General features: G+C 47.9%; 1 protein-coding gene across 3 annotated transcripts; it reads left to right on the top strand.

The window, feature by feature from the left end:
- The first annotated feature begins 1 nt into the window (after nucleotide 1).
- Smo (smoothened, frizzled class receptor) lies at nucleotides 2-27,990 on the top strand. Of its 3 annotated transcripts, none has more exons than XM_036181291.1 (13): nucleotides 797-860; nucleotides 17,628-17,740; nucleotides 18,601-18,806; nucleotides 19,464-19,673; nucleotides 19,859-20,031; nucleotides 20,337-20,556; nucleotides 20,641-20,764; nucleotides 21,925-22,017; nucleotides 22,413-22,521; nucleotides 23,616-23,801; nucleotides 24,200-24,348; nucleotides 24,810-24,944; nucleotides 25,183-27,990. In XM_036181291.1, the coding sequence occupies exons 3-13, from the start codon at nucleotides 18,660-18,662 to the stop codon at nucleotides 25,614-25,616; spliced, it is 1,980 nt and encodes a 659-aa protein (XP_036037184.1). In that variant the 5' UTR covers nucleotides 797-860; nucleotides 17,628-17,740; nucleotides 18,601-18,659; the 3' UTR covers nucleotides 25,617-27,990. The 3 variants fall into 3 exon arrangements, with proteins under 3 accessions (XP_036037183.1, XP_036037184.1, XP_036037186.1); XM_036181293.1 differs by lacking the exon at nucleotides 797-860 and adding an exon at nucleotides 904-1,097; XM_036181290.1 differs by lacking the exon at nucleotides 17,628-17,740 and having other exon boundaries at nucleotides 2-860.

The raw sequence follows: 27,990 nt of genomic DNA, 5'->3' as shown, positions 1-27,990 counted from the left end.
CAGAGAGCCGGGCCAGCTAGAGCAACAAAGGAGCCCGGTAGTCGGCAGGGAGAGCTCAGGGGGCTGCGGCGCGCTCGCACGGAGGTGGCTGCTGGGCCGCGGGCTGGCGTGGGGGCGGAGCCGGGGATCGACTCCCGCACCCCTCGGCCGGCGCCTGGCCTCCATCGAGGGGCTGGGAGTTGGTTTTAATGGTGGGAGAGGGAATGGGGCTGGAGATCGGAGCCCCAGGGGGCTCCCAGGGCTGAAGACAACTCCGACCGCCAGGCGAGGGAGTCCGGAGTCCGTGCATCCTGGCCCGGGCCTGCGCTGCCCAACATGGGGCCCGGGTTCCAAAGTTTGCAAAGTTGGGAGCCGAGGGGCCCGGACGCGCGCTGCGCCTGGCGAAAGCCGGCCCCAGACTCACGGGACGCACCGGTCGCCTAAGTAGCCTCCGCGGCCCCCGGGGTCGTGTGTTTGGCCAAGGGACTCCGGGGAGCGCGGGGGCGCCTCGGCTTCTGCTGAGTTGGCGGGTTTGGCCATGGCTGCTGCCCGCCCCGCGCGTGGGCCCGAGTTGGCGTCCCCGAGGCTGCTGCAGTTGCTGCTGGTGGTACTGCTGGGGGGCCCAGGCCGGGGGGCGGCCTTGAGCGGGAACGCGACCGGGCCTGGGCCTCGCAGCGCCGGCGGGAGCGGGAGGAGGAACGCGCCGGTGACCAGCCCTCCGCCGCCGTTGCTGAGCCACTGTGGCCGGGCCGCCCACTGCGAGCCTCTGCGCTACAACGTGTGCCTGGGCTCGGCGCTGCCCTACGGAGCCACCTCTACTCTGCTGGCTGGGGACTCGGACTCCCAGGAGGAAGCGCACGGCAAGCTCGTGCTCTGGTCCGGTAAGCGCGCGGGAGCCGGGACTGCGACGCAGAGGTGATGGGACGGACGGTGATGGAAAGAAAAGGCTCAGGCCTGAACTGTTGCGCGGGCGCGGCTTGCACCCGGGAGAGCCTGGAACTTTGGGGGGCAGGTTGTATGCGGTAAGGGGACCCTCCCGTGGGTGAGAGCGAAGGACTGGAGAAGCCGGTCGGTTACAAAGAGGCTGAGCAAGGATGGCGTTGGGGAGACGCGGGGCGGTGAGTAGGGAGCTCTCGGCCACAGCAAAGGAGAGGAGATGTATTCTTGAAGCAAGGTCCACAGGGATTCCAATGGGCAGTGTTCAGACCTACGGGAAATCCGAGTTGGAGAGAAGAAAGGGAAGCATGAAGGTGAAAGGCGTTTAAGAATTTGGAGGGAAAGGGTGAGGAAATACTTGTGAAATTTATGAAGGAAAAGATGCCCCCTAGTAATAACTAAAAGCCAAGTGAGCCGCCTGGTAATACTGATTTAGATCAGTCTAGGAAACCTGTGATTTTTGTCTTGCTTCTACACGTTCCAGTTTCCTTATCTGAAAAATGGACACTCTGATCCACTCGGGTTAAGAAGGAAGGAGACAGTTTTAGCAATTGTTTGCGGTTCTTTAGAAATGTGGAGCCTCAGGCCAGTGAGTGCTAGGGAAGAACACTGAGTCCGGGGTGTTGGGAGCCGGTGGACACCGTCCAGGGTAGCTGGAAGTCCCACAGTCCTCTTTACTTGGGGTAGAATTGTGGCAGAGCCTGAAAACTTCAGACTGCACACAAACCAGCCCTTCCGAGGTTCTTTAGAATGGTTTGTCTACCTACCTGTCAGCTGGGGAGGGGAACTAACCCTGTCACCTTCCCATCCCCCCCCCCCCCCCAGTGTGACATAAAAGCTGTTCTTGATGGAAAAAAGAAAAGAAAATCCAGAGCCAGGAGCAAACCTGAGGGCCTGGCAGACTGGCCTGGGGTGCCCTAGCTCTTCCCCTTAGGCTGGTGAGGATCCTAGTCGGAGGTAGTGTTATACGTAGGTAGACTGCCATTGTCAACTTGACCACTAGAGTTCTAAACTGAGGCTGAATGCTGCCTGAAGCCATGAGGTTATTGGCTTGATGCAGATGCTGGAGGAGGAACTTGGAGGATGGCTGATAGCCAGGAGGAAGAACTGTATCCTACATGGAGGTGATGGCCTAAAACAGCATTTCTCAATCTGTGGGTCTCGAATGACCCCTTCACAGGGGTCACCTAAGACCATCAGAAACACAGTTATTTACGAGTCATAATAGTAACAACATTACAGGTATGAAGTAGCAGTGAAATGATTTTATGGGTTGGGGAGGTAATAAAGGGTCGCAGCATTAGGAAGGTTGAGAACCTTAGAATCTAAAGTCAGAATCTAAGGCAGAAGCTATCTGTAATCAACAGTAGCTTTGGAAAAAAATCCATAAATTACTATAATGTAAGGTCTGTGTGATTTCACAGATACACACTTATGATAATATGTTTACATAAATGTAGTATAGAAGATATAAGAATGGATATACAGAGGGAATATAATTGTAGTCTTTGAAGTTATATATGTGCGAAAGACTGGCAGAATGAAAAAGGAGCATGAAAGAACCGACAGGATGGCTCAGGTAGCAGAGCTTGCCGTGCATGATCTGAGTTTGATCCCCGGAGCCCAAGCCAAAAGGAGAGAACTAAGTTTTGAAAGCTGACTGACTGCCCTTTGTGTACCATGGTACCCATGTTCCTGTTTGTACTGTCTGTCTGTCTGTCTGTCTGTCTGTCTGTCTCTCTCTCTCTCTCTCACACACACACACACACACACACACACACACACACACACACACTAATAAACTATATATATAAAGATTCAGCAGGGCCTGGTGGCTCATGCTTTTAATCTCAGCACTCGGAAGGCTCAGGCATCTCTGTGAGTTCCAGGATGGCTAGAGCTACATAGTGAGACCCTGTCTCAACAAAACAAAACATCTCCTCCCCCCACCAAAAAAAAAAAAAAAAAAAAAGAAAGAAAGAAAGAAAAGAAAGATTCAACAAGGTATCTCTGAGTACCACCTGAAATAAGACTTGAATTTAGGTGCAGATCTGGGTGGGGATGGAGAGATAGCTCAGCTGTTAAAGGCTAGGCTTACAACCCCAAAATGCAGATCGCTCAGCACCAGATAATCATCAAGTTTTGTGTTGCTGAAAGGATATACTCTGTGTGTGTGTGTGTGTGTGTGTGTGTGTGTGTGTGTGTGTGTGTAATAGTCTGTCTCTTTATGTATAATATTAACTTATTTTTGGGGCCTGTGATTGAATTCTCCCAAGTGACATGTGAAAGCTGCCCTCTGAAGTTGTCAGCAGACAAGGAGGAAGTGGCTGCACCTTCTTCCAGCCTGTATGCCTGGGAGCAGCTGCCGAGCTGGCCGGATTGTGCAAGAGTTAAAACCCCCTGCTGGTTGTTCATGTTCCAGCCCCACCAGCTGCCTAATCAGAACTGTACAGGGGTGCAAGCTCTGTGGGTCACACTGAGCTCTTTCCTGCTCTTGCCCATTTTTCGTTTACAGTTTAGATCTCTTCTCTGTGTGTGGACAGAAGTGGGTGCTGGCACAGGCTGAATCAGTAGATAGACAAGGTGAAAGCAAGTCATATGTGAGAATCACAGGTATGTTTCAGCAGGAGCGAGTGCTTGTTCTGTCTGGAATTAGAGGTCCTGATTTAGTGTTAGACATTGTCTAAGTTTGGCAAGTGGTTTTGTGGGTGATAAAGATATTCTAGCTTGGGCTGGAGAGATGGCTCAGAGGTTAAGAGCACTGACTGCTCTTCCAGAGGTCATGAGCTCAATTCCCAGCAACCACATGGTGGCTCACAACCATCTGTAATGAGATCTGGTGTGGAGGCAGAACACTGTATACATAATAAATCTTAAAAAAAAAATTAGAGATTTGATCGTGTATTTCAGAGCTGCTGAGTATACAGCCATCCACATACTCACTCAATTCTGCATTGAGTACATCACATCCTGGGGCAGGGACTGAGGTATATCAAGATGGAGATACAGAAGTGAGCTCTCTGATTTCAAGAGGAAAAAGAACCAGTAAACGGGTGTTAGCAATACCCGTGAAAAGTATGGTGACATTGTAGGTGCTGAAAGTACACAAAGAGCTTCGGGAAGCAAGAGAAGATACCCAGAGAAACTGACATCTCATCAGTGACCTGAGAAGTAGGCAGGAATGCCAAGGGAGGGTTGAGACAAGGAATGGAAAGAGGAGAAAGCATGTACAGAGCTTTAGAGGAAGAGAGCATGGGACTTAGAAAGAAATAGAGTAAGCCCGGCGGTGGTGGCGCACGCCTTTAATCCCAGCACTCGGGAAGCAGAGGCAGGCGGATCTCTGTGAGTTTGAGGCCAGCCTGGTCTCCAAAGTGAGTTCCAGGAAAGGCGCAAAGCTACACAGAGAAACCCTGTCTCGGGGGAAAAAAAAATGAAAGAAAGAAATAGAGTAGAGGCATGGAACTGGATCAAGGCACATTAAAATCCGAACTGTAAGAGATAAGACTCCGGGCACTAGAAAGCCAAGGCTTCTTACCCCTTAGGAAACTGAGATGTTATCCATCAAAAGATGACAAGGGGTCTCTGATAGAGAAGGTTTTTAAGCAAGGGAAAAATGTAATCCCATTTGCATTTTTGAAAGATTACTTCGGGCTGGGTCTGGTGCTGCATGGTAGCAATTCCACCTTTTGGGAGGCTGAGACAGGAGGATCGTTGTGAGTGAGTGCCAGGCCAGCTAAAGTTCAAGATCCCTTCTCCAAACAACAACAAACAAACACATAAACATGGGGAGTGGTTGCTCAGTGGTTAAGAGCACTTGCTGATCTTAGGGAGAACCTGGGTTTGGTTCTCACCACCCACGTGTGGTAGCTCACTGCAGCCTGTAACTCCAGTTCCAGGGCATCCAATGTTCTCCTCTGGCCTCAGTGCATCTGCATATGCGGTGTACATACACACACACACTCAGGCGCACACATATGTAGTAACTGAGGGACAAGGGTTGCTATAGAAAGAGCCGCCAGAGAGAAGGAGAACCTGGATCCTGGTTACTTGTTCAGGACATGGATGAAATAGTCTCAGTGGGAGATGATGGTGGTCAGGATCGGGCTAATAGGATGGAAGGTTGGACAGATTACAGAGCGTCGGAGGTAGACTTGCTGATGAGTGGATGCCAGACTGACTGAGCAGGGGGAAGTGTGAGATGCTGGGGCTGGTGGTGCCATTCCTTTCTCCTGCTAGTAGAGGAAGGTTGAAGAAGGATGGGCAGGTTTGGCTTTGGCTTGTGTGGTAGACTGCTCAGTGGATATCTACAGGGAGATTCCCAACAGATCTGGAAGGAGGAGTCGCCATAGAGGACAGGCTACTCTATGCTTCGTTTACTCAGCTCGCCAAATCTGCACATGGTGAAGTTTACAACTAGGTCATTCTGGTTTCTGGGCGTGTATAGAACTCAGTTTTTTGTCACTCCAGGCTCGGGCTTCTCTACTTACTTAGCGTCTGCCCCCATTACAGCTGGAAATGTGTCCTGCACTGCATTCCAAACTGACCAGACAAACATAACGTCCAGGCATGGTCCACCTGGGGCCAAATCTGGTTTAGTAAGTGGGGCAGGAAAGCAAAGAAGAGAAGCCTGCAGGAGGTGAGGGGATAGGCCCTGAGAGCCAGCACATAACCTCCTCTACCACTCCTGTGCCGTGTCTGTGTACACATGGGTGTGTGGCTCTGTTGCCTAGCCAGGGTCCAGCCAGCGGGAAAAAGACCGGAAAACCGGGAGGAATTTCTCACTGGTCTTTCAGACCTCAAGTTGGGATGTTGTTGGTGATGGTGGGTAATTGGCAAGGATCGCTTAGGAAGAATTTCCTTCTGGCTTTTTCCAAAAACAGGCTGATCATCAGGGCAATTTAAAAACTCTGTGTGTGTGTGTGTGTGTGTGTGTGTGTGTGTGTGTGTGTGTGTGTGTGTATGTACATTGTGACATGTCTGAGTCCCAGCACTTGGGAGGCTAAGGCAGAAGTATGGTTGTAAGTTTGAAGCCAGTTTAGCACATACATAGCAAGTCTCTGTTTCAAAATAATTAAATAAATAGGTGTGTGTGTGTGTGTGTGTGTGTGTGTGTGTGTGTGTGTGTGAAGTATGAAAATACAGAAAACAAACCCATAGGCCAAAGTTTTCATTTTTACTTCACATTTCTATTCTTTTAATGGCAAAATATTCAATGAGGCCTACAGGAAAGTACATAAAATACAAAGATACTGGATAAAAATAATTATAACGTAATGTCTGAGGACTGAACCCAGGCCTGGCAGCTGCTATGAAGGCACCCTACAACTGAGCTGTATCCTTCATGATTTAGGTGGAGAGCAAACCTGGGCCTCATGTGCTAGTAAGTGCCCCCGATTCCCAAGCCTTGCTAGCTAGCTAACTATTTATTTGTTGGATAGATAGTCTTATTCTGTAGCTAGCTAGCTAACTATTTATTTGTTGGATAGATAGTCTTATTCTGTAGCTAGCTAGCTAACTATTTATTTGTTGGATAGATAGTCTTATTCTGTAGCTAGCTAGCTAACTATTTATTTGTTGGATAGATAGTCTTATTCTGTAGCTCTGGCTGGCCTCAAACTCGTAGTAATCCTCCCGCCTCAGCCTCCCAGTGCTGAGATTATAGGTGTTAGCTGCCATGCCCAGATGTCTTGCTTCTTTATTACATAAGATTCACCCATGTTATTTCAGCTCTTTTTTGTTACTCAGTGGTTTCATCATATGAACATACTGCAATTTGTCCATTTTATTCTTTTGTTTTGTTTGGGTTTTTTTGGTTTTTGAAACAGGGTTTCTTTATGTAGCCCTGGCTGTCTTGGACCGCACTCTGTAGACCAGGCTGTCCTTGAACTCACAGAGTTCTTCCTGCCTCTGCATCCTGAGAGTTGGGATTAAAGACCCGGTTAATGTAATTTTAATTTTGAGTTTTTAGCCATGCTGGTATTTGAACCCAGGGCCCCATACATATGAAGCAATCCCTTTACCTCAAAGCTACTTTGTTAGTCCTTATTATTTTAATTTGCATTTCCTTGATTGCTTGTAAGGGTAAACATCTTTGCAGAAGTTTGTTGACCATTTGGATTTCTCTTGTGAAGTATCTTGTGGAAATTACTGATCTGTTTTCTCCAGAGGGCTACCTGTCATTTGTATTAGATTGTGGGAATTCTTCATATATATTGGATATGAACCCTTTGTTGGGTGTGAGTTTTAGAAATATCTTCATGGCTTACTTTCATATTCTTTTCGTGTGAATATTTGAACGTTAATGTAGTCATTTATCAAACTTCTATGATTTGTGTTGTTTTGTGTCTTGTTTAGAAAAAAGAAAATCCTTTTCTCTCCCCAAATCATGAATTTCCCCTTTTATGAGAGAACTTCACATATTTCCCTGTCACGTCTAGGCATGTAATTCACTTGAGAGGTTTTGGGGGTTTGTGTTGTTGTTGTTGTTTGTTTTTAGAGTTCTAGTTTCACATATATGGCCTCGATCAACATCATTTTTTAAAATCAATTTCTGCTCTTTACCACTGCCATAAATCAAATATGTGTGTGTGTGTATGTTTCTGGGATCTTTGTTCTCTTCCTCTCACATTGTCTTAGCTACCATGTCTTTGTAGCGTGCCCTTCACCTTTTCTGGCTGCTGGTAAACCCACCCACGCTCACGATGTAAGAGAAATCCAAACTCAACGAACATCTTCATTTATAAAGTAAAACACATGGGCTTTAAAACAATGGAGGATCGTCTATCTAGAATATACTGAGAACTTCAACACTCATTTCATTTTATAGAAAAACCAAATGAAAACAAACAAGCTGCTTTAAAAAGGAGGAATAGCTCTAAAGAAACATTCCTTAAAAGCAACAGAAGACATATGCCAATAAGCACAAGACAGAACACTCAGATCACTGGTTACCAGGGAAATGCCACTTGAAACCACACAGAAATGTCACTTCATCCCAGTAAGAATGGCTGATATAAAAAATAGACAATATAAAAAAATTAAAAAGGCAACAAGGTGCTAGTGAGAATGTGGGGGAGGCGGGGAAGAAGAGAAAAGGATTTTCTTTTTTCTAAACAAGACACAAAACAACACAAATCATAGAAGTTTGATAAATGACTACATTAACGTTCAAATGTGTGTAGGGAAATTGCCACAAAGGTATGTGGAAATCACTATGGAGGTTCCTCTAAAAGATTACATATAGAACTATTCTGTGACCAGATCCCTTTCCTAGATACGAGCCTAGAGGGAGTGCCATCAGTGGGTTGAGGAGACAGCTTCATGCCCCTGCTCACCGTAGCATTATTCACACAGCTAAGAAAACAAAACCAAAGCATCCATCAGCTGATGAATGGAAAAGGAAACATGCCCCGGGCGGTGCACGCCTTTAGTCCCACACTCGGGAGGCAGAGGCAGGTGGAGCTCTGTGAGCTCAAGACCCGCCAGGGCTACAGAGCAACACCCTATCTCAAAAACAAAACCAACCATGATGCAGATACAGAATGAAATGCTCTTCAGCCCTATGGAGAACAAGACTGTGTGTGAAACCATGGATGGAATTAGAGTCACAGAAAGACAAGTACTGTGTGATCTCCCTCCTGGGTGGAATATAAAAGCTGGTCGCGTAGGAGCTGAGAGTGGATTGGTGCTTACCAGAGTCTGGGGACTGTAGAGGTGCAGGAGGGGCAGGACAGATGGACCAATGGGTGCTAAGTCAGTTAGGAAGCAAGCTCTGCTGACGCTAGAGAACAGTTATCTACTGTGTCTTTAAAAAAACAAAACAAAACAAAACAAAACAGAAGAAAGGATTTTGAAAGTTTTCGCTAGGAAGAAATGGCAAAGGTTTCAGAAGATAAATATGTTTAACCAGATTTAAGCATTATCCAGTATATGCATGTCTCAAAGATTATGTGATATCAGATTAATATGCACATTTGTGGGTTTTGTGTACCAGTTAAGATTTTCCAAAATTGTTGGAGCCTGGAGCGATGGCTCAGTGCTTAAGAACACTTGCTGCTCTGGCAGAGGACCAAGGTTCGGTTCCCAGCACAGGACTGTTCATATCTATAATTCCAGTTCTAGGGGATCTGACCCCCTCTTTTGATAGCCAAAGAAACCAGGAATGCACGTGGTGCACATACATACATACAGGCAAAACACTCATATCCGTAAATTGGAGCGAATAAATCTTTAAAAAGTGGGGTTTGTTTTTGTTTTAAATTACCTACTGGGGCTTTGTAGGATGGCTGAATGGGTGAAGGTGCTTGCTGCCAGGCCTGACCAGAATTCAATCCCTGGGATCCACATGGTGGAGAACCGATTCCTATAAGCTGTCCTTTGGCCTCCACATGCTTGCTGTGGCATAGGGTGCCCACACCTTTACACACAGGCAACCAGACCCACACAAATAATAAAATAGAATTACAGAATTAGGAAAGCATGTAGGAGCATAAAGAGAGCACATTATATTGAAGTACAGGGCTAGAGGTGGAACTCAGTGGACTAGTGCCCCATTTGTGAGGCCCCAGTTTCAATTGGCAGCACCAAAAAGTAAAAAGGATGTAATAATTAGGTGTGAAGGAACAAGTTAGTGAGCTAACGCATGTGTGCTTTAGTACCACGGTAAACAAGACCCCGTGCAGGTGTAGCAGGCACTGTAACGTCCAGGTGGTGATGAACCTGATGGTATTTTAGGTACCTGAGGCAGCTGATTCCACTGGGATGGAGCAGTAGTTCTGCTAACGTTATGAGGATCTTTGGTGAACCACATGCTAAGAACTCTACTTTATATAAAGTAGTATATCTCAGCATCAAGTGGGGAGCTTGGGCTAGTGTGTGTGTGTGTGTGTATGTTTGTAACTGTGTCTGTCTGTCTCTTTCTGTGTGTGTGTGTGTGTCTATGTCTGTAACTGTGTCTGTCTGTCTCTTTCTGTGTGTGTGTGTGTGTGTGTGTGTGTGTCTATGTTTGTAACTGTGTCTGTCTGTCTCTTTCTGTGTGTGTGTGTGTGTGTGTGTGTGTGTGTGTGTGTGTGTGTGTGTATGGTGTGTTTGAGACAAGGTTTCATGTAATCTAGGTTGGTCTGAACTTACTTTCGTGTAGTCTGGAATTAACCCAAGCTTGCACTGGACTCTCAACGATCCTCCTATCTCAGAGTTCCAGATTGCTGGTGAGAGCCACCACATTCTCTTGATTTACGTAGTAAATGAGGAGACACTCACATGTATACACACATCTTTCAAAATCCACTTTTATTGTTTTTTATATTTATTAATTTATTGTGGTGTGTGTGTGTGTGTGTGTGTGTGTGTATTGTGCCTCACGTTTTGTCTGCATGTATGTGCTTGTGCATGCACTCTGTACCTGATGACCGGGTTCTGTCCCCAGACCCACGTGGTGGGAGAAGACAACTGACTTCTCTCAATTGTCCTCTAGTCTCCGCATGTGCATTGTGGAATGCACAGTCGGTAATAAAAGTTTGGATCAAACTGTACAAAACGTTATTTTAAAATTCTATCAATAGATGGGCATAGTAACACAGCCATTTAATCCCAGCACTTGGGAGGCAGAGGCAGGTGGATTTCCATGAGTTCAAAGCCAGTCTGGTGTACAAAGTGAGTTCCAGGTGAACCAGGGCTACCTAGTGAGACTTTCTCTCAATAACTAAGTAGAAATAAATAAATGTCAAAATTCCATTAATATAAAAATGTACATACACTAATACTATTATTATTACAGCACTTGTGTTTCTGTTTTTCTTTTTGTTTCATATTTTATTAAAATAAAAGAAAACCAGTTGTGGTAGTAAATGCTTGTAATTCCAGTTATTCTGGAGAATAAAATAGGGGGTCCTGAGGTCAGTGCTAGCCTGGGAGATGTAGTGAGACGCCTACCTCTGAATAAATAGATGAATGAATGAGGCAGGGTGAATAAATAATAAAGCTGGTGTGGTGGTGCCGGGAGTAAAGGTGCTTGCTGCCAAGCCTGATGGACTCCATCCCCAGAACCACAGGGTGGACGGAGAGAACCGACCCCTGCAAGTTTTCCTCTGACCACACTTGAGCCGAGACACACACAGACACACACACACACACACACACACACACACACACACACACACGTAAATAAATGTTACAAACTTCTAAAAAATAAAAGTTTAAAAAGTTAATAGATAAAACTTCTCTCTTTCTGGATTCATTTCTCTCTCTAGGAAGTTTTTCTCTGTCCAAGTTATTTATATACCCCCCCCCTTTATTTTTAAGCTTAGTTGCTAAAAACAAAAAGGAAAAAACAAAAAACGAAAGCTAGACCCAGTGTTGTACAACTGTAATCCCAGTATTTGGGAGATTGGAGCATTAAGAGCAAATGTTCAAGTTATCCTTGGCTATGTGAGACTGTCTCAAAATGCCCAAAATAAATAAAATAAACAACAAAAGCAAACAGGGCCTTACTGTGGAGCCTTGCTTGTTGGGCTGGAGCTTCCTATGTAGACCAGGCTGGTCTTGAACTCACAGGACTGGCCTGGCTCTGCCTCCCGATTGCTGGGATTAAAGGTGTGCACCATCGTTTCTTGCTTTGAAAGAACAGGTGGTACATACATGTGGCATAGAATTGAAAAGGAACAAACTAAACCTCACTTGTGCTTCCTGGGACCCATTTTCCCTCAGAGGCAGCCACTAAGGTTGGCTTTTCATGTCCTTTTTAAGATGCCTGATGTATTTCTGGATGTCCTTTGTCTTTCCTCGGGTTCCTTCAACAGGTTCCAGTACATCGTGTCCATTGAACAATGAATATTGGACCATATTGGACACTGTTGCATTTCAGTATACTTTAGTAGACATAGTTCTGAATTGTATTCTGTTATACATTTTAAAAATGTTTGTGTTGTGAATATGTCTTAGTTACTTTTCTATTGCTGTGAAGAGACATCATGACCAAGGAAACTTATACAATTTAATTTATTTAAATTTAATCGGGGCCTTGCTTACAGTTTCCAGGGGTGAGTCTATGATCATCACGGTGGGAAGCATGGCAGCAGACAGGCAGGCAGGCATAGTGCTGGAGCAGTATCTGAGCGTTTACATGTTGAAACAATAACCACAGGAGAGAACTAACTGGGACTGGCATGGGCTTTTGAAACCTCACAGCTCACCCCCAGTGATACACCATGTCCAGCAGGACACACCCCCTAATCCTTCCCAAAAAGTTCCACCGACTGAGGACCAAGCACTCACATATATGAGCCTATGTGGGCCTTTCTCATTCAAACAACCACAGGATATTTTGCCTGAGTGTGTGCTGTGCACTGTGTGTACACCTGAGATGGTTGTGAGCTGCTGTATGTGTGCTAGGACTCAAACCCTGTTCTGCTGGAAAAGTAGGCTGTGCTTTCAACTGTTGAGCCATCTCTCCAGCCCCATGTTGTATTGTATTGCTTGTGGGATGTGTGTGTGTATGTGTGTGTGTGTTGTGCTGGGACTGGAACCCAGGACCTTATACATATGAGGCATTTGCTCTACCACTAAGCTTCATCCCAGCGCCTGACGTGTGTGTTTTATGTATGGCTAGTCTCCTATGAAGGATATGAACTCAAGCTATATTTCCTACTCTTGCTGTTACAGCCTGTACTGTCGTGAACAATGATATATATCATCAATTTGTGAAGTAAAATTGCTATAAAATTCTGATAGTAAGTGGTCTTCCCAAAGTTTAACAATATTTGTTACCTCTGACAATATATAAAAGTGCTTGATGGTTCAATATTTTCAAATGTTTTCATCCTTATTAGTCTAAAGGATATAAAAAGTTATATCTCACCATGGTTTTATTTTGCATTTATCTTGTTAAGACTGAGACTGAAGATTTATATTCTGAAAAGCCACACATTCCTTATCTGTGTGATTAATTCTGCCTTTGTCCCTCATTCTACAGGATTATACGTTTCTTACTGATTTGGAAGAGCTTTGTGCATTTAAGGAGATTAGCCTTTTATCTCTGATATATACTGGAAATATATTTTCTCAGTATGCTACTTTTCTTATGATTAAAAAAAGGATTTGTTTTTATATATGTGTGTACATCACATATGCAAGGGTGTCCTCAGAGGCAAGAAGAGAGAGTTGGGTCTCCTGGAGTTGGAGCTATAGGTGGTTGTTAGTCTCCTGATGTAGCTTCTGGGAACCTAACTTGGGTTCTCCGGAAGAGCTGCAAGTGCTCTTACCTGCTGGGCCATCTCTCTAACCCCATGATTTTGGTTTTTACCCTATTGAATTTATCAGGTCTTTTCTGAAGTTTTTTTTTTTTTTAATTAATTTATTTCATAGCTTCTGGGTTTTTTTGTTTGTTTGTTTGTTTGGGGTGTGTGTGTGTGTGTGTGTGTGTGTGTGTGTGATGCTTTAAAATGTCATTCTCGGGGTTGGGGATTTAGCTCAGTGGTGGAGCGCTTGCCTAGCAAGTGTAAGGCTCTGGGTTTGGTCCTCAGCTTTGAAAAAGGGAAAAAAATCATTCTTACTTCAAAGTTTAAAAAACAATTCACATAGCCAGACACGATGATTTTAAATCCCAACCTCAGGAGGCTCCTGCTTGTGGGTTGTTATAAGTCTGAGGCCTAGTGAGTTGTAGGCCAGCCAAGATTATATAAAGAAGCTCTGTCTTAAAAAACAAAACAAAGGGCTGGAGAGATGGCTCAGAGGTTAAGAGTACCAACTGCTCTTCCAGAGGTCCTGAGTTCAATTCCCAGCAACCACATGGTGGCTCACAACCATCTGTAATGAGATCTGGCACCCTCTTCTGTATACATAATAAATAAATAAATCTTTAAAAAAAAAAAGGTGGTGGTGGCTCACGCCTTTAATCCCAGCACTTGGGAGGCAGAGGCAGGGGGATCTCTGTGAGTTCGAGGCCAGCCTGGTCTACAGAGTGAGTTCCAGGACAGTCACCAAAACTTCACAGAGAAACCCTGTCTTGAAACACCCCCCTCAAAAAAAAAAAAAAAAAAAAAAAGAATGAACAACTAATGGACATGTCGCTTTTGGGTTGGGGGTTTAAAAGCTCAGTGGTAGAGTGCTTGCCTAGCAAGTGCTAAGGCCCTGGGTTTGGTCTTCAGCTCCACAAAACAAAACAAAATAAGGCTAGTGCCTTGGTCACTGTCCTGTTGGCTGTGATACACCGAGACCGAGGGAACCTACAGTAGAAAAGAATTTATTTGGGGCTGGCTCACAGTATGAGATGGGTAGAGACCCCCATGGTGGGGAGCCTGGCAGCAGGCTGGCAGGCATGGCGCTGAAGCAGTAGCTGAGATCTTACCTCTTGATCTGTGAGTATGAGGTACAGAAAGAAAAAGCTACCCGGGAATGCTTTGGGCTTTTGAAACCTCAAAGCCTGTCCCCAGTAACACACCTCCTCCAACTAGGCCACGCCTCGAATTCTCCCCAAACAATACTACCAACTAGGAAACAAGTATTCAAATGTATGAGCCTGTGGGGGTCTTGCTCGTTCAAACCACCGTGGAGGGAGAAATAACGAAGTTGGCAAAGTGCTTGCCCTGCAGGCCGAGGACCTGACTTCAGATTCCCAGCATCTGTGTAAAACTCTAGCCGTGGAGGGGCGCCGCTGTAATCCCAGCGCTGGGAACAAAAGACAGCGGACCGCTTAGGATGCTCGGGCTGAGGAGGAAAAGACAGCAGACCCCTTAGGATGCTCGGGCTGAGGAGGAAAAGACAGCAGATCCTTTAGGATGCTCGGGCTGAGGAGAAAAAGACAGCAGGATCCCTTAGGCTTGGGAGCCAGCTGGTCCACCAAAGCAAGGAGCTCTGGGCTCAGGGAGAGACCTTGTCTGGAATAATAAAGTGGAGGGTTGCTGGGATGGCTCAGTGAGCAAAAGCACCTGCTGCCAAGGCTGAGAATTTGAGTTCAGTCCTCAGGACCCACGCGGTGGAGAAGAGTCCTGAAATCCCCCAGTCATGTGTGTGCCGGTGCACAGCCCCTCCCCCAGTAGCACAATAAAAATGTAACGATGTTTTAGAGAAAAAAGCAAGGTTGAGAGTGATGGAGTGGTCTCCACACTCAAAGCACACACACACACACACACACACACACACACACACACACACACACATGCGCACATAAACACGTGCACACACACGTACACGCACACGCCCCTTTGTTTCTCATCTTTTCTTCTACTACTTTATTTTTTAAATACTGTAGTTATTTTTGAGCCACCTGGAATTTTCTCTTTAAGAAAAAGATTCTTATTAGTAATTCTGAATGTGTGTGTGTACGTGTGAGTGCAAGTGCCCAGGGTGGCCAGAGACGCAGATTCCCCCGGAATTGGAGTCCAGGGTTCATGAGCAGCCGGCTGTGGGAACTAAACTCAGGTTCTCTTCAAGAGCAATATGCACTCACCCGTCTTCAGCCCCTGGAAACTTCTTTTATGTAAGAATTGGAGTGAGGGTGGGGGAGCGTCCCCTATTGACACAGCCTTTTAATCCCAGCACTTGGGAGGCAGGGGAAGATGGATTTCTGTGAATTCCAGGCCAGCCTGATCTACTACTAGTAAGTTGCAGGCCAGTCTACATAGTAAGACTTAATCTTTAAAAAACAAAAAATTAACTATTTTTCCTTAGAGAATTTGTTTTTAAAGTATGAAATAAAACATTTAAAATTAGAAAAAAAAAGGGGAGGGGGGAAACAATGTCACAAAATCCAGAAAAATAACACATTTTTAAAAACTGCCTGATGCTTCTTAAATTGCTCCAGGTAGCTTTCCCACTTTTGTATTTTAAACGTATTATTTAATAAGCATTTAATAAAATCCTCCTCCCCACCCCCCTTTGAGACACGTTCTCATATATCCCAGACTAGCTTTGAACATTGTATGTATTATTGTCCAGGATGAGTTTGAACCCCTGATCATCCAGCCTCCTCCTAGTGCTGGGGTTCCAGGCATGCACCACTGGGCCCAGTTTATGTAGTGCTGAGGATCAGATTTGCGCCTTCATGTGTGCTAGGCAAGCGCCTTTTACCAACTTTTACCCCAACCCCATGCTTCTCCTTTGCAGTTTTGTGAATTTAGACAAAAGCATAGAGTTGTATGTTTTTAAAAAATGTTTTATAAAAAGCATAGAGATGTGTGACTAGTCACCGTATTCAAGATGGAGAAGAGTCTCATCTGATTTCATTTTTATTTTTTAAAATTTTTTATTTTTTTTGAAGACAGGATTTCTCTGTACAGCTCTAGCTGTCCTGATACTCGATCTGTAGACCAGGCTGGCCTTGAACTTTGAGATCTGCCTGCCTCCTGAGTGCTGAGATTAAAGGCATGTGCCATCACTGCCTGGCCTTTTTTTAAAAAAACAAAACAAAACAAAACAATTTTTATTACAGTGTGTGTGTGTGTGTGTGTGTGTGTGTGTGTGTGTGTGTGTGTTTGCACGTGTATCACATGCCATGGTGGACATGTGGCGATCATATGACCACTTAAGGGAGTTAGTTCTCTCCTTTCACCATGGGGGCCCAGAATTCTAACTCAGGTTGTCAGGCTTGGCGGCAAGCTCCTTTACCTACTGAGCCATATCATTGGCTCCCCGTCTGCATTTAAAGGACAGCCCCAATTTACAGTGGTTCAACTTAAACAATTTTTCTATCTTAAGGATGGTGCAGAAGTGACATGCATTAAATAGACATCATGTCACTACTTTTGAATTTGGACCCTTTCCCAGGCCAGCAATATGTGGTCTGATTTTCTTTTCCAGACACTGGGCAGGAGCCATTAGCCACAGCCCCAGCTCAGCCACTTGGTCACATGGGGAAATATTGAACATGCTACATACAGCATACTGTGTTGTTAAGCTTGACCACTGAATAGTTCAAGGGTTCTAAATGAATTTTCTTCTTGGGATGTCATGATGTGTTAGTGGGGACACATACATTGCACAATGCCCTCCCCCCACCCACAACTGCTCTGTTTCCCACTTATACCCACGGGCTCAGAGTTTCCCCGGACCGGGTCCTCTCTCTAGGTGATAAAGGCTCCCAGCTGATGGTGATGGCATCAATGGAGGGACTGTTGTCTGAGGATATTGCAGCATAACTGGCAGGAACTTTCTTGGCACCCTGGAGTGTTCTTGGAGCTGTGAAGCCCTAGGTCTCAGACTGGTACTAAAAAGAGCTAGTCTTGGTCTTAGTACTTGATGGGTGCTGTGCCAAACACATATGTGTTGTACCGTTTCTCACTGTGGCCAGTATTCCACAAGGTAAATCTGTCATCTCCTTTTTACAGAGAAGGAGACTGAGGCTAGAGATAAAGTACTATGTTCAAGACCACACAGTCAGGGGATGGTGGGGCCAGGATCTGGACCTAAGCAGACCGATCACAATGTCCATACTCTTTACTCCTGCAGTCCATTGCTAACCCCACCATCCCTAGCCTGACAGTGGGTCAGCTAGCCACAGTGGCTCTCAGATTCTCGGAAGAGTCTCCTAGTACAACTTCTTGCCTGGGATGTTGGTGTTCCCAAAGTAGGGGTGATTTTAGAGGGGCCATGAGGCAGACAGTTGAGCAAGCTGAGACCTGGGATGAGCAAATCAACATCTAGGCTGGGTTGGGGGTTGGGGAAACATCTGTGTGTCTGTGCTGACAAGAGTCTGTCTTTCCTCCCTCTGCACTGGACAGAGCCTCTTCTGTTTCTCTCCATCTGACCTGTTTCCTCCTCTGGCTCTGGAGTTCCTGGCTCCTCTGAGTACCTCTTCTTAAACTCCCAACTCCTCTCTCTCTGCCTCAACTTGGTAAGAGGAAAAGGGGCTTTGGGGGCTGGGCACGGGGAAACATCTCTTGGTTCTGGTGAATGGGTCCCACAGCCCTTCTGCATTGGAAGAGAGAGGCCTATGGAAAGGTTTAGAAAACACCCTAAGGAGATTCTGCCCACCTGAGGTTCTCAGTCAGTGGCCCTACCACCTCTCAACAGAGTATTCAAAAGGGGCAGCCATTTTAAGAAGGGTAAGGGGATGATAGTGTCTGCACTAGTCAGTGAGCCCCAAGTTTCACTGGCACAAAGGAGCGCACTCATGTAACCGACATGTGATGAGGAATTAGACCATGTGGGGCTGACAGTCCGCTCAGCAGTTGTGAGCACGTGTTGCTCTTGCGGAGGGGACCCTGTTGGACTCCCAGCACCCACACGGCAGGTCACAACCAGCTGTAACTCCATTTCTAGGGGATCTAGTGGCCTTTCTGACCCCACAGACACCAGGCATACACATGGTGTAGACATGCAGACAAAATACTCTCATGTAAAATAAACATACAAAAATCTAACAATTATTTTTTTAAAGAGCTATACTATGCCCAGCGATTCTGGCCCTTCTCTTAAGGCCCTCTTTTACTTGACATCTGTGGAGTTGGGGGTGAATATTTTGGGTTGTCACAATGACCTCAGGGTTCTGCTGGCATTAGAGAGCAGGGTCTAGGGGTGCGAGGTGTCCTGCAGTGCCTGGGGCAGCCCTGTAGTACCAAGACTGCCCTCTCCAGATGTCCTATTGAGAAATGGTATGGCAAAGGCTTAGGGAGCCGGGGCTACAGCTGTATCAGTGGGTCAATGAGGAGAGAGTCTTTGCCACATTGTACCCACACTGTCACCATTTCCCAGGCCTCCGGAATGCCCCCCGCTGCTGGGCAGTGATCCAGCCCCTGCTGTGTGCTGTCTATATGCCTAAGTGTGAGAATGACCGAGTGGAGCTACCCAGCCGCACCCTCTGCCAGGCCACCCGAGGCCCCTGTGCCATTGTGGAGCGGGAGCGAGGGTGGCCGGACTTCCTGCGTTGCACCCCGGACCACTTCCCTGAAGGCTGCCCAGTAAGTGCTCTGTGGGGCAAGATAGGGTGGTCTAGCTGGGCACACAGCAGCTTGGAACCGAATGCAGGGGAGTCAGAGATGTGTCTCCTAGGAGACCCTGCGTCTGTAGTCACGAGACACGTGAGGCACACACCCAAGCTCTAAACCACTGTCTGGGTCTCTACGGAGGCTTCTCTGTTGTCCTGAGGTGACACGTTGAGCTAACAGTTTCTGAGTGTTCACTGTTTTGGTTGTGGGTTGTAGAGTTATGGATGACCTCCTGTCTTCAGGGGTTTTGTTATATGTAGGAGTCAGGGCAAACACACGTGAGGCACCAGGAGTAGGAAGATGGGTGTGAGCTAGTGTGGGTTTGAAAACAGAGACATCTGAAGTGATAACAGAACGACAGTAATGATACTAATTATCGTTTTCTACATACAAATGCCATTGTGGAAACTTTAACCTAATCCTTAGGTGCTGTCATGAGGTAGGGGCTATTCTCTCAGATGTGGAAAATGAAATACAGGGTAGTCAAATAATTTGTCCAAGGCTGTGGAACCGTGGAGCAGCAAGTGGGCCTCCAGCCGGCATACCTGCTTTTGCTGCGTTTCCCAAACAGGAACCTCAGCCCTCACTTACCTCTCTTGTTGGCGTTTCCTTTCTCCTTCCCTGTGCCAGAACGAGGTACAGAACATCAAGTTCAACAGCTCAGGCCAATGTGAAGCACCGCTGGTGCGGACAGACAACCCCAAGAGCTGGTATGAGGACGTGGAGGGCTGCGGGATCCAGTGCCAGAACCCGCTCTTCACTGAGGCTGAACACCAGGACATGCACAGCTACATCGCAGCCTTCGGGGCGGTCACCGGCCTCTGCACACTCTTCACACTGGTGAGCGCTGTTCCAAGGGCCAGGGCACTGGACTTTTGACAGCCCAAGGTGCAGGGACTCTAAAACAGAGTGGCTTGGTAGGGTACCCATGGGAGATTATGGGAGGGGGGCGTTCTTGGGTTCAGATCAGGGCCTCTGCAGCAGAACAGACCCTCACTTCACTGCACGGCCACTTCTCCCTTTAGGCCACCTTTGTGGCTGACTGGCGGAACTCCAATCGCTACCCTGCGGTTATTCTCTTCTATGTCAATGCATGTTTCTTCGTGGGCAGCATTGGTTGGCTGGCCCAGTTCATGGATGGTGCCCGCCGGGAGATTGTTTGCCGAGCAGACGGCACCATGAGATTTGGGGAGCCCACGTAAGTATCTTGGGGACCCAGAGGTGAGGGTGGAAGGAGAAAGACCGTAATGCACATTTTCCACCAAAGAAAGGGATTGCACTTGAAGGTGACCATTCTGGGTAGGATTTAGCACTTACTATGTTCAGTGTTGAGACCATGGCTTGTGTCTCAGCACCGGAATTGAGCCTCTTCACATCTGACCTGTGTCCTCAACTCCCAGGGATCCTCCGTGCTTTAGTAGATTAGGACCTGGGGACAGGGTGGAGCAACCTGGCAGAAGAGTACCAAGTGCTTGCCTCAAGAGGCATCCCGCATGTTCACAGCTCCAGCGAGACTCTGTCCTGCGTCATCATCTTTGTCATCGTGTACTATGCCTTGATGGCTGGAGTGGTCTGGTTCGTGGTCCTCACCTACGCCTGGCACACCTCCTTCAAAGCCTTGGGCACCACCTACCAGCCTCTCTCGGGCAAGACCTCCTACTTCCACCTGCTCACATGGTCACTGCCGTTTGTCCTCACTGTGGCAATCCTCGCTGTGGCCCAGGTATAGTGGTAGGGGGTGGCTGAAAGGGGTGAGCTTGGCCGAAGCGCAGTAACTAACTATCCTTCCCACGCCTTCCTGCCACAGGTGGATGGAGACTCTGTGAGCGGTATCTGTTTTGTGGGCTACAAGAACTACCGGTACCGTGCTGGCTTTGTCCTGGCCCCAATTGGCCTGGTGCTTATTGTGGGCGGCTACTTCCTCATCCGAGGTGAGTGACTCAGCCAGGGCCAGCCAGGGAACAGTGCGCTGAGCACCTGCTCCGGGGAAGTAGGAATCGGGGCTTCCAGCTCTGCTGCCTTCCATTTTTTTGACCCAAGACCCAAGACTGGTGCCATATAGAAGAAGATGACCCCATAAGCAGGACAGCACTTCTCTGAGGACAGAAAAATGTACCTCTTCTTCTTCTTTTTTTTTTTTTTAGGGGAATCCAGCTTGGGCTGGATTCCAGACCCTTTTATCCCTTGTTGGAGTATACTTGTATTATGAACACCCTGGGACAGTTGGCTGGTCCATGCGGACCATCTTGGGGCCATTGCTTATGTGTGCTAACACTAGTTTATATATACTGTCATGTTTTTGGAGCTTGGCTTCCAAGTCATTTCAACCCCTAACATACACAAACAGTTTTCACAACATGTACAGATTTACTGGTCCCGAATTTCCCGTCTCAATCTGCCACTCATGATGTGCCTTGGTCTCTAGCTCATTTGCCTTGGTTTGCTTTGTCAGCTTTGGTTCCCTCCCACTGAACTGTCAACCTTCTGTTCAGCCTTCTTCCCTGCCTCTCTGGCAGAGCGTCCAAGCCTCTGCTGTATGTTGCACGTCCGTGCCATCCCATACGGTAACTGGTAGCCATGGATGTTGAAATGAGGCCAAACTGAGATGCTTTCTGAGTTTAAAAGACATAGGGTGTTGGAGATTTAATAGGAAAAAGAGAGGGGGAAACCCCAGATATAGATTATATCACTAATAATTTGTCATCTGGAATGTAGAAGTGGTTCTATTTTGGATATATTTGGTTTATAAAATACAGTAAAATTATAGTTTCTTTTTTAACGTGGCTCCTAGAAAATTTGAGATTTTCTATGTCTGTCACACACCGTAGGAGCAATACTGTTGTTGTTGTTCCATCAGAATAGCTTTCATGGTTTCCTCTCCCGTCCTTGGCTGTTTTCTGCCATGGTCACCCTGGCTCATAGCATATTTGCCAACAGCGGTTTTCCCATTCTCTGCTTCCCTAAGCTTTAAGTCAGGTGGGGCGTAGTTAGTCACAGGACTCCAGTGCCGTGGGACCTCCCTCCCTCCCCTTCCAGGAGAGTGGCCTCCCTCTTTCTCGCTGGCTAATGCCTGAGCTGTCTTTCTTTGCAGGTGTCATGACTCTGTTCTCCATCAAGAGCAACCATCCTGGGCTTCTGAGTGAGAAGGCCGCCAGCAAGATCAATGAGACCATGCTGCGCCTGGGTGAGTAGTGCGCAGGGGACTTTGGTCAGCTCAATGCTGGACCCTCCTGGGACCTCCAGGATGCAGAAAACAGTGGGGAGAGGTAAGTACCCAGGGGACAGAGCCAAGGTGGAGGTGATAGTGGAGGTGGCAAGTCCCTGTAAGAAGTGAGAGAATCCAGGTCAGTGCCAAGACTACTTCCACAGGCCCATTCCCCTCCCTGTGGCCTCCCATAGCTGCCTCCAGGACCTTCTGGATTTATTTTGGAGGATAAGGTTCTTGACCTGAGCCCAGCATGTAGTCACCCTGGACTACTAGGCTGTCTTCAGTGCTCAGTGGGGGAAGTTGCCCTTCTCTCTGGTGTGGCTACAGTGTCTCTTCTGGTAACTAACTGATCCTGCCCCTGAATTCCACAGGCATCTTTGGCTTCCTGGCTTTTGGCTTTGTGCTCATCACCTTCAGCTGCCACTTCTATGACTTCTTCAATCAGGCTGAGTGGGAGCGCAGCTTCCGGGACTATGTGCTGTGAGTGAGTGGGGCGGGACTCGGCTGTGGGAGTGGCCGGGGGCGGGGCTAAGAGGTGGGAGTGGCCGGATTGGAGCCCCGGCTGTAAAGAAGCATCCCATTCTCTTGTCTTGCGGGGTCCTGCCTCAGATACAGCTTTCACATTACTGTTCAGCTGCACTTGTCTGTCTGCTACCCCTGTGCAGGCTGTCCTGTGTGTTTGCACCTGTTCAGAAGCCAGCCCATGTGCTCTGCCTGATTCTGATCTGGCTGCAGAAGTTGGGCTCTCTCTCACTCTCTGTGCCTTCTGCCTTCCGTGGCTCTCTCTGAGTCACTGCACAGGGGCAGGTCCTATGACAGTTCAGCAACCTGGTCATGTTTGCCACTTTTGCTTGAGGTTTTTTTGAGTCCCAGTGAAGGTGAACCAAGAGTAATCGAGTCGTCTCTACTCCTGAAAGGATGCCTGCTGCTCCTGAGGCCCTGGTTAAAACTCCCCTTAATACTCCTGGCCTGGAGCGATGGCTCTGCTGTTAGGAATGCTTGTTACTCTTCCATAGGACCCGAGTTCAGTTCCCAGTACCTATAACTGGAGTTCACAAATACCTGTAACTCTAGCTCCAGGGATACAATACCCTCTCCTGGACTCTGCAGGCATCTGAATATAAGTGGTATATACACACAGAACATATACATACAGACACATAGATATAAATAAATCTCATTAATAAAATAGGGGATAGGGACACTTGCCCTGACTGCTTCTGGCTCATTCTGGCACTTTCCACCTTCCAGTCTGGGAAGCTGTAACCACGGTGACACTGGATTCTTGTCCCAGAGGTTTGATGTGAGGCTCAGATAGTTTATAAAAGTTCCCGTGATGATTCCAAAGAATGCCATGGGGCTAGTGGTATAGTTCAGTGCGAGAGTCTAGCATGCTTGTGGCCTAGGTTCTGTCTCCAGCACTGACACACACAGACAACACATCCAACCAGGGAGCACCATGAAAATCATGTTGGGGCTCAGCTCTTTCCTGAATGGATTTATGCTTGCTTTATACTTGGGAGCCTTCTTACTGGATTCAGACAGCCTCAGCTGTTGACCATCCCTCACCATAGGTGCCAGGCCAATGTTACCATTGGGTTGCCTACTAAGAAGCCCATTCCGGACTGTGAGATCAAGAATCGGCCCAGTCTCCTGGTGGAGAAGATCAATCTATTCGCCATGTTTGGTACTGGTATTGCCATGAGCACCTGGGTCTGGACCAAGGCAACACTGCTCATCTGGAGGCGCACCTGGTGCAGGTGGGGTTAGCAGTCATCTAATCTTGTCCTTCCTGTCTTCCCCCCAGGCTCATGTCCTCACTTGAGGCCTTGTCTAATCCAAAACACAGGCTGGGGCAGCTGTGTGCCAAAGCACGCTCCAGAGCTGTGTGGCTAACTTCTTAGCAGCTCACCACTGCCCTCTAGTGACAGCTTCTGACCCTATGAGGTTTGGGCCTAAACTGAATCTGACAGCCAGTGTTTTTGCAAGGAGGACCCACAGGAGCTCTAGGCATGCTTTGTTGCAATGAAGGCCTCAGTTTCTCAGAGTCCTCAGGACTTCAGATCCTTAAACATAGAATTCCAGGTCTTTCGATGGATTTGAAAGGAAGTAGCTGCTCTTCCATGTTCCAGCCCCACCCTGTCTTGTCTGTTCTCAGGTTGACTGGGCAGAGTGACGACGAGCCCAAAAGGATCAAGAAGAGCAGGATGATTGCCAAGGCCTTCTCTAAGCGGCGTGAACTGCTGCAGAACCCGGGCCAGGAGCTCTCCTTCAGCATGCACACTGTCTCCCATGACGGACCTGTGGGTGAGTCTCAGCCTGGTCTCCCACTGAGACACTTAACCTCCACAGTACCTGACCTGTTCCCACCCAGGACACACGGACAGTTTGGCAAACTGAGAAATAAGACTCTTCTACACTTCCACTCTGCGCCAGTCTTCCACACTGGGTCCTTCCCTGGTTCTTTCTTCTCCCGGCCTGTTCTCTGCTGGTGTGCTTCTCTGAGCAATCTACCCCCTCTCCCTTCTTCTCTGCCATCTCCAGTGGCTTTTCTGGGCCAGAGGAAGTCAGGGTGCTGGTACTGGACTTACGGTCTCAAGTTATACCTTTTGGGGACCAGAGGCTGCTCCCCTCCAATTTTGAATGGGCCGAGATCACAGGTTGCAGGGTGGACTCTCTGCCAGCTGCAGTGGGAGGGACTGCCTAAGAAAGATGAGTGGTGTGACATAAGGAAGAGTCACTGTCCTTCTGTCCTTTCGTTCCCAAAGCGGGTTTGGCTTTTGACCTCAATGAACCTTCAGCTGATGTCTCCTCTGCCTGGGCCCAGCATGTCACCAAAATGGTGGCTCGGAGAGGAGCCATACTGCCTCAGGATGTGTCCGTCACCCCTGTGGCAACTCCAGGTATGAGGGCTCTGGCTTCTGCAGGGAGGGGCAAGGGGCACAGGGCTAGGAACTCCTGGACTGGAGCACATGGGGCTGCTAGACTGGGGGAAGAAAGGAAAGGCCTCAGAGGACCTGAAGGGGTGCCAAGGCTTGGGGAGCCTAGAGTGATGGGTTCCAGAGCTGAAGAACAGGGGTTCTGGGGAGGGAAGGGCGGCAAGGACGGACTTAAAGCCCTAAGCCCTGTTCTCTCTGACAGTGCCACCGGAGGAACAAGCCAACCTGTGGCTGGTTGAGGCAGAGATCTCCCCAGAGCTAGAGAAGCGCTTGGGCCGGAAGAAGAAGCGGAGGAAGAGGAAGAAGGAGGTGTGCCCACTGGGGCCAGCCCCTGAGCTTCACCACCCTGCCCCTGCTGCCCCCACCAGTGCAGTTCCGCGGCTTCCTCAGCTGCCCCGGCAGAAGTGCCTGGTAGCTGCGAATGCCTGGGGACCAGGGGAGTCCTGTCGGCAGGGAGCCTGGACTCTAGTCTCCAACCCCTTCTGTCCAGAGCCTAGTCCCCATCAAGACCCATTTCTCCCTGGTGCCTCAGCCCCCAGAGTCTGGGCTCAGGGCCGCCTCCAGGGGCTGGGATCCATTCATTCCCGCACTAACCTAATGGAGGCCGAGCTCCTGGATGCAGACTCGGACTTCTGAGCCTGCAGGGCAGGTCCTGGGACAGGAAAGATGAATGCATACTTTTCTGTGGCTCTTCTTTCTGAGAGCACACCTCTGGGGTCTTATCCGACAGAGTCTGTGGGCCTAGTGCCTGCTAGAAGAGTTCTATATGTCTGGCTCAAAGCACTGGACTGTGGGAACAAGCTGATTATAGCCATTGACAGGTCTCATGTCAGGAGCAGGACCCCCTTGTCTCTACTCCACCAACTAGAGTCTGGATGACAATGTCAGTCTCCAGCAGAGCTTGTACTAAGGCAGGAGTGGCAGAGGCAGGGGTGACATTACCCAGAGTGGGCTGTGGTGGCCAATGAGGCAACCAAGCCCGTGTCTGGCAGATGAGGGCTGGCTGCCCTTTTCTGTGCCAATGAGTGCCCCTTTCTGGCACTCTCAGACCCAAAGTGTTTGTGTGTCATTTGTCCTTTGTCTAAGTGGGGACAGGACTCTCTTCTTCCTCTTCTGGGTAGGTGTGATGACCATTCTCATAAGGACTATAACTGCTCTCAACAGGTGGCCCTACCCCAAACATATCCTCTGTTTTCCTGTACCCTCCCCCACATTTACATCTCATTCCACCAGACCAACCTCTTCCTGCTTAGCACCCTAAAACTGCAGCAAACACACACACACACACACACACACACACACACACACACACACACACACAACCTTACTACTGAGCTCAGTCTCCAGGTGAGAGACTGGTTCCGCTCCAGGCCTCTAAGAGACGTTATTTCTTCCGCAAGTTCATCCATGGGGATGGACCCTCTTAAGGGGCTACGTTGGGAAGCTTCTGTAGCTTGAGCTAGGCAAGAAAGTTTCTTCCGACTTCTGTATCTGCTGGGAGGGGGGACTCCCCACTTTTTTACAATGTCTAGTCATGTTCATAGTGCCCCACTTTCAAGAACCAGACAGCAGGATGCCTTAGAAGCTGGCTGGGCTCCAGGTCGGGGAATCGGTATGAGAAGAAGAAGAAATATAAACAGTAAATACAATGTTTTTGTATAAGCTCACGTGTGTTTCTTTGCCCCAGGCCCAGCTGTGGCCTATGTTCCTGGTCCAGATCTTCCGTGAGTTCCTGAGGCTCTTAACCAGAGTGGAAAGCTTGGGGTTGATGAGGTTATGACTGCAGTCAGATGTTGGGCTGATTCGGCTTACTGTGCTTGCTGCTCTTTCCAGCTATTTGGCTGTAGATGGACAAAAGATCCTTTGTGGCCACAGCTGCATCCCTGAGTACCGAACAAGAGAGTCAAGGACAGACATGCAGCAGGCCCTTGGAGTGGCCACAGGAAGTGTTTCTCTGGTGGTGTATGGATGGGCACAGTTCCTGCCAATTCCAGGTTCTGTCATTGCAGTGGTGGCATGCTCTGCCTCCTAGCAGAGGTGTTAGATTGGTACATTCTGATTCACAGCTTGCTTTCTGGGCAGTCAAAGGGATTTAAAGTCAAGGGAAGCTTATTTGTTTTGCTTTAAAATAGCAGCAGGAGATTAGGAGCACGATTCAGGTGGCTCTAGATCTTATAGTAGGGAGGTCTGGAGGAAAGGCAGAGAGACCCATAGACCTAAGGGATATCGTGGAGTGCTGAGCTGGCTTATTTAAGGAGTATCCCCTTATTCAGCCACATGTGTGATGGGGGCACCAGGATTTTGACTGGAGGCAGATAGATTCCAGGGAGAGGAGAAAGGGCAGGTTGATTTTATCCTAGGTACCTTGTAGATACGTACCTGAGTTTGATACATAGAACCCATGTAAAAATGCTAGGCAGGGTTGGCGAGATGACTCGACAGGTAATGGCTTGCTGCCAACCGTGACAACTCACAAGGTGGTGCATGTGTACACACACACACACACAAATGTTTATTATGTTTATACCACTGACACCTAACGCTGAGTGTTGGTTAGACACTTCTGAGCCCTCCGGATTCAGCTCACAGAACGTCACAGCCCTGCAAGGTTCTGTTATACCCCTCACTGAGGCACAAAAGGCTTAGTGGGCTGCTCCAAACCATTCAGCTACTGGTCATGCTGGCCTTCAGGCAGAGCCTGGTTTCTATGTGACAGGGATCCAACCGGGTGTTCTTCCCATGGAAGGAGCTCAGCAAAGCAATGCAAAGTGACTTGCACACAACCTCACAGCCAGAAAGGCACAGACACTGGCCCAGTATTTCTAATTCTGAATCCTGGCCCTTCTGGCTCAGTGGAAATTCATTCCCAGATCCCCTGTCTAGTGTTTCCTCAGCTCTCAGCCCCCCATCCTTTGCACTTTACATGTCATGTTCATTCATTACAGCTCTGTACAGAAATGTGGCTTAAAAAGAAGTCATTGACAGCATTAAAAACAGTAACACTTTTCAA

Source organism: Onychomys torridus, chromosome 3, assembly GCF_903995425.1.
Source record: "Onychomys torridus chromosome 3, mOncTor1.1, whole genome shotgun sequence".
Taxonomy (NCBI): domain Eukaryota; kingdom Metazoa; phylum Chordata; class Mammalia; order Rodentia; family Cricetidae; genus Onychomys; species Onychomys torridus.
The sequence above is the reverse complement of the archived record's forward strand: the minus strand, read 5'-3'. Positions and strand labels throughout refer to the sequence as shown.

Excerpts from the sequence above, each read along its gene's own strand:
- Smo (XM_036181290.1), top strand. The coding sequence starts at position 518 with ATGGCTGCTGCCCGCCCCGCGCGTGGGCCCGAGTTGGCGTCCCCGAGG. Across the intron at positions 18,807-19,463 it reads ACTTCCCTGAAGGCTGCCCA|AACGAGGTACAGAACATCAA; the intron begins GTAAGTGCTCTG and ends TCCCTGTGCCAG. Across the intron at positions 20,032-20,336 it reads ATGAGATTTGGGGAGCCCAC|CTCCAGCGAGACTCTGTCCT; the intron begins GTAAGTATCTTG and ends GCATGTTCACAG.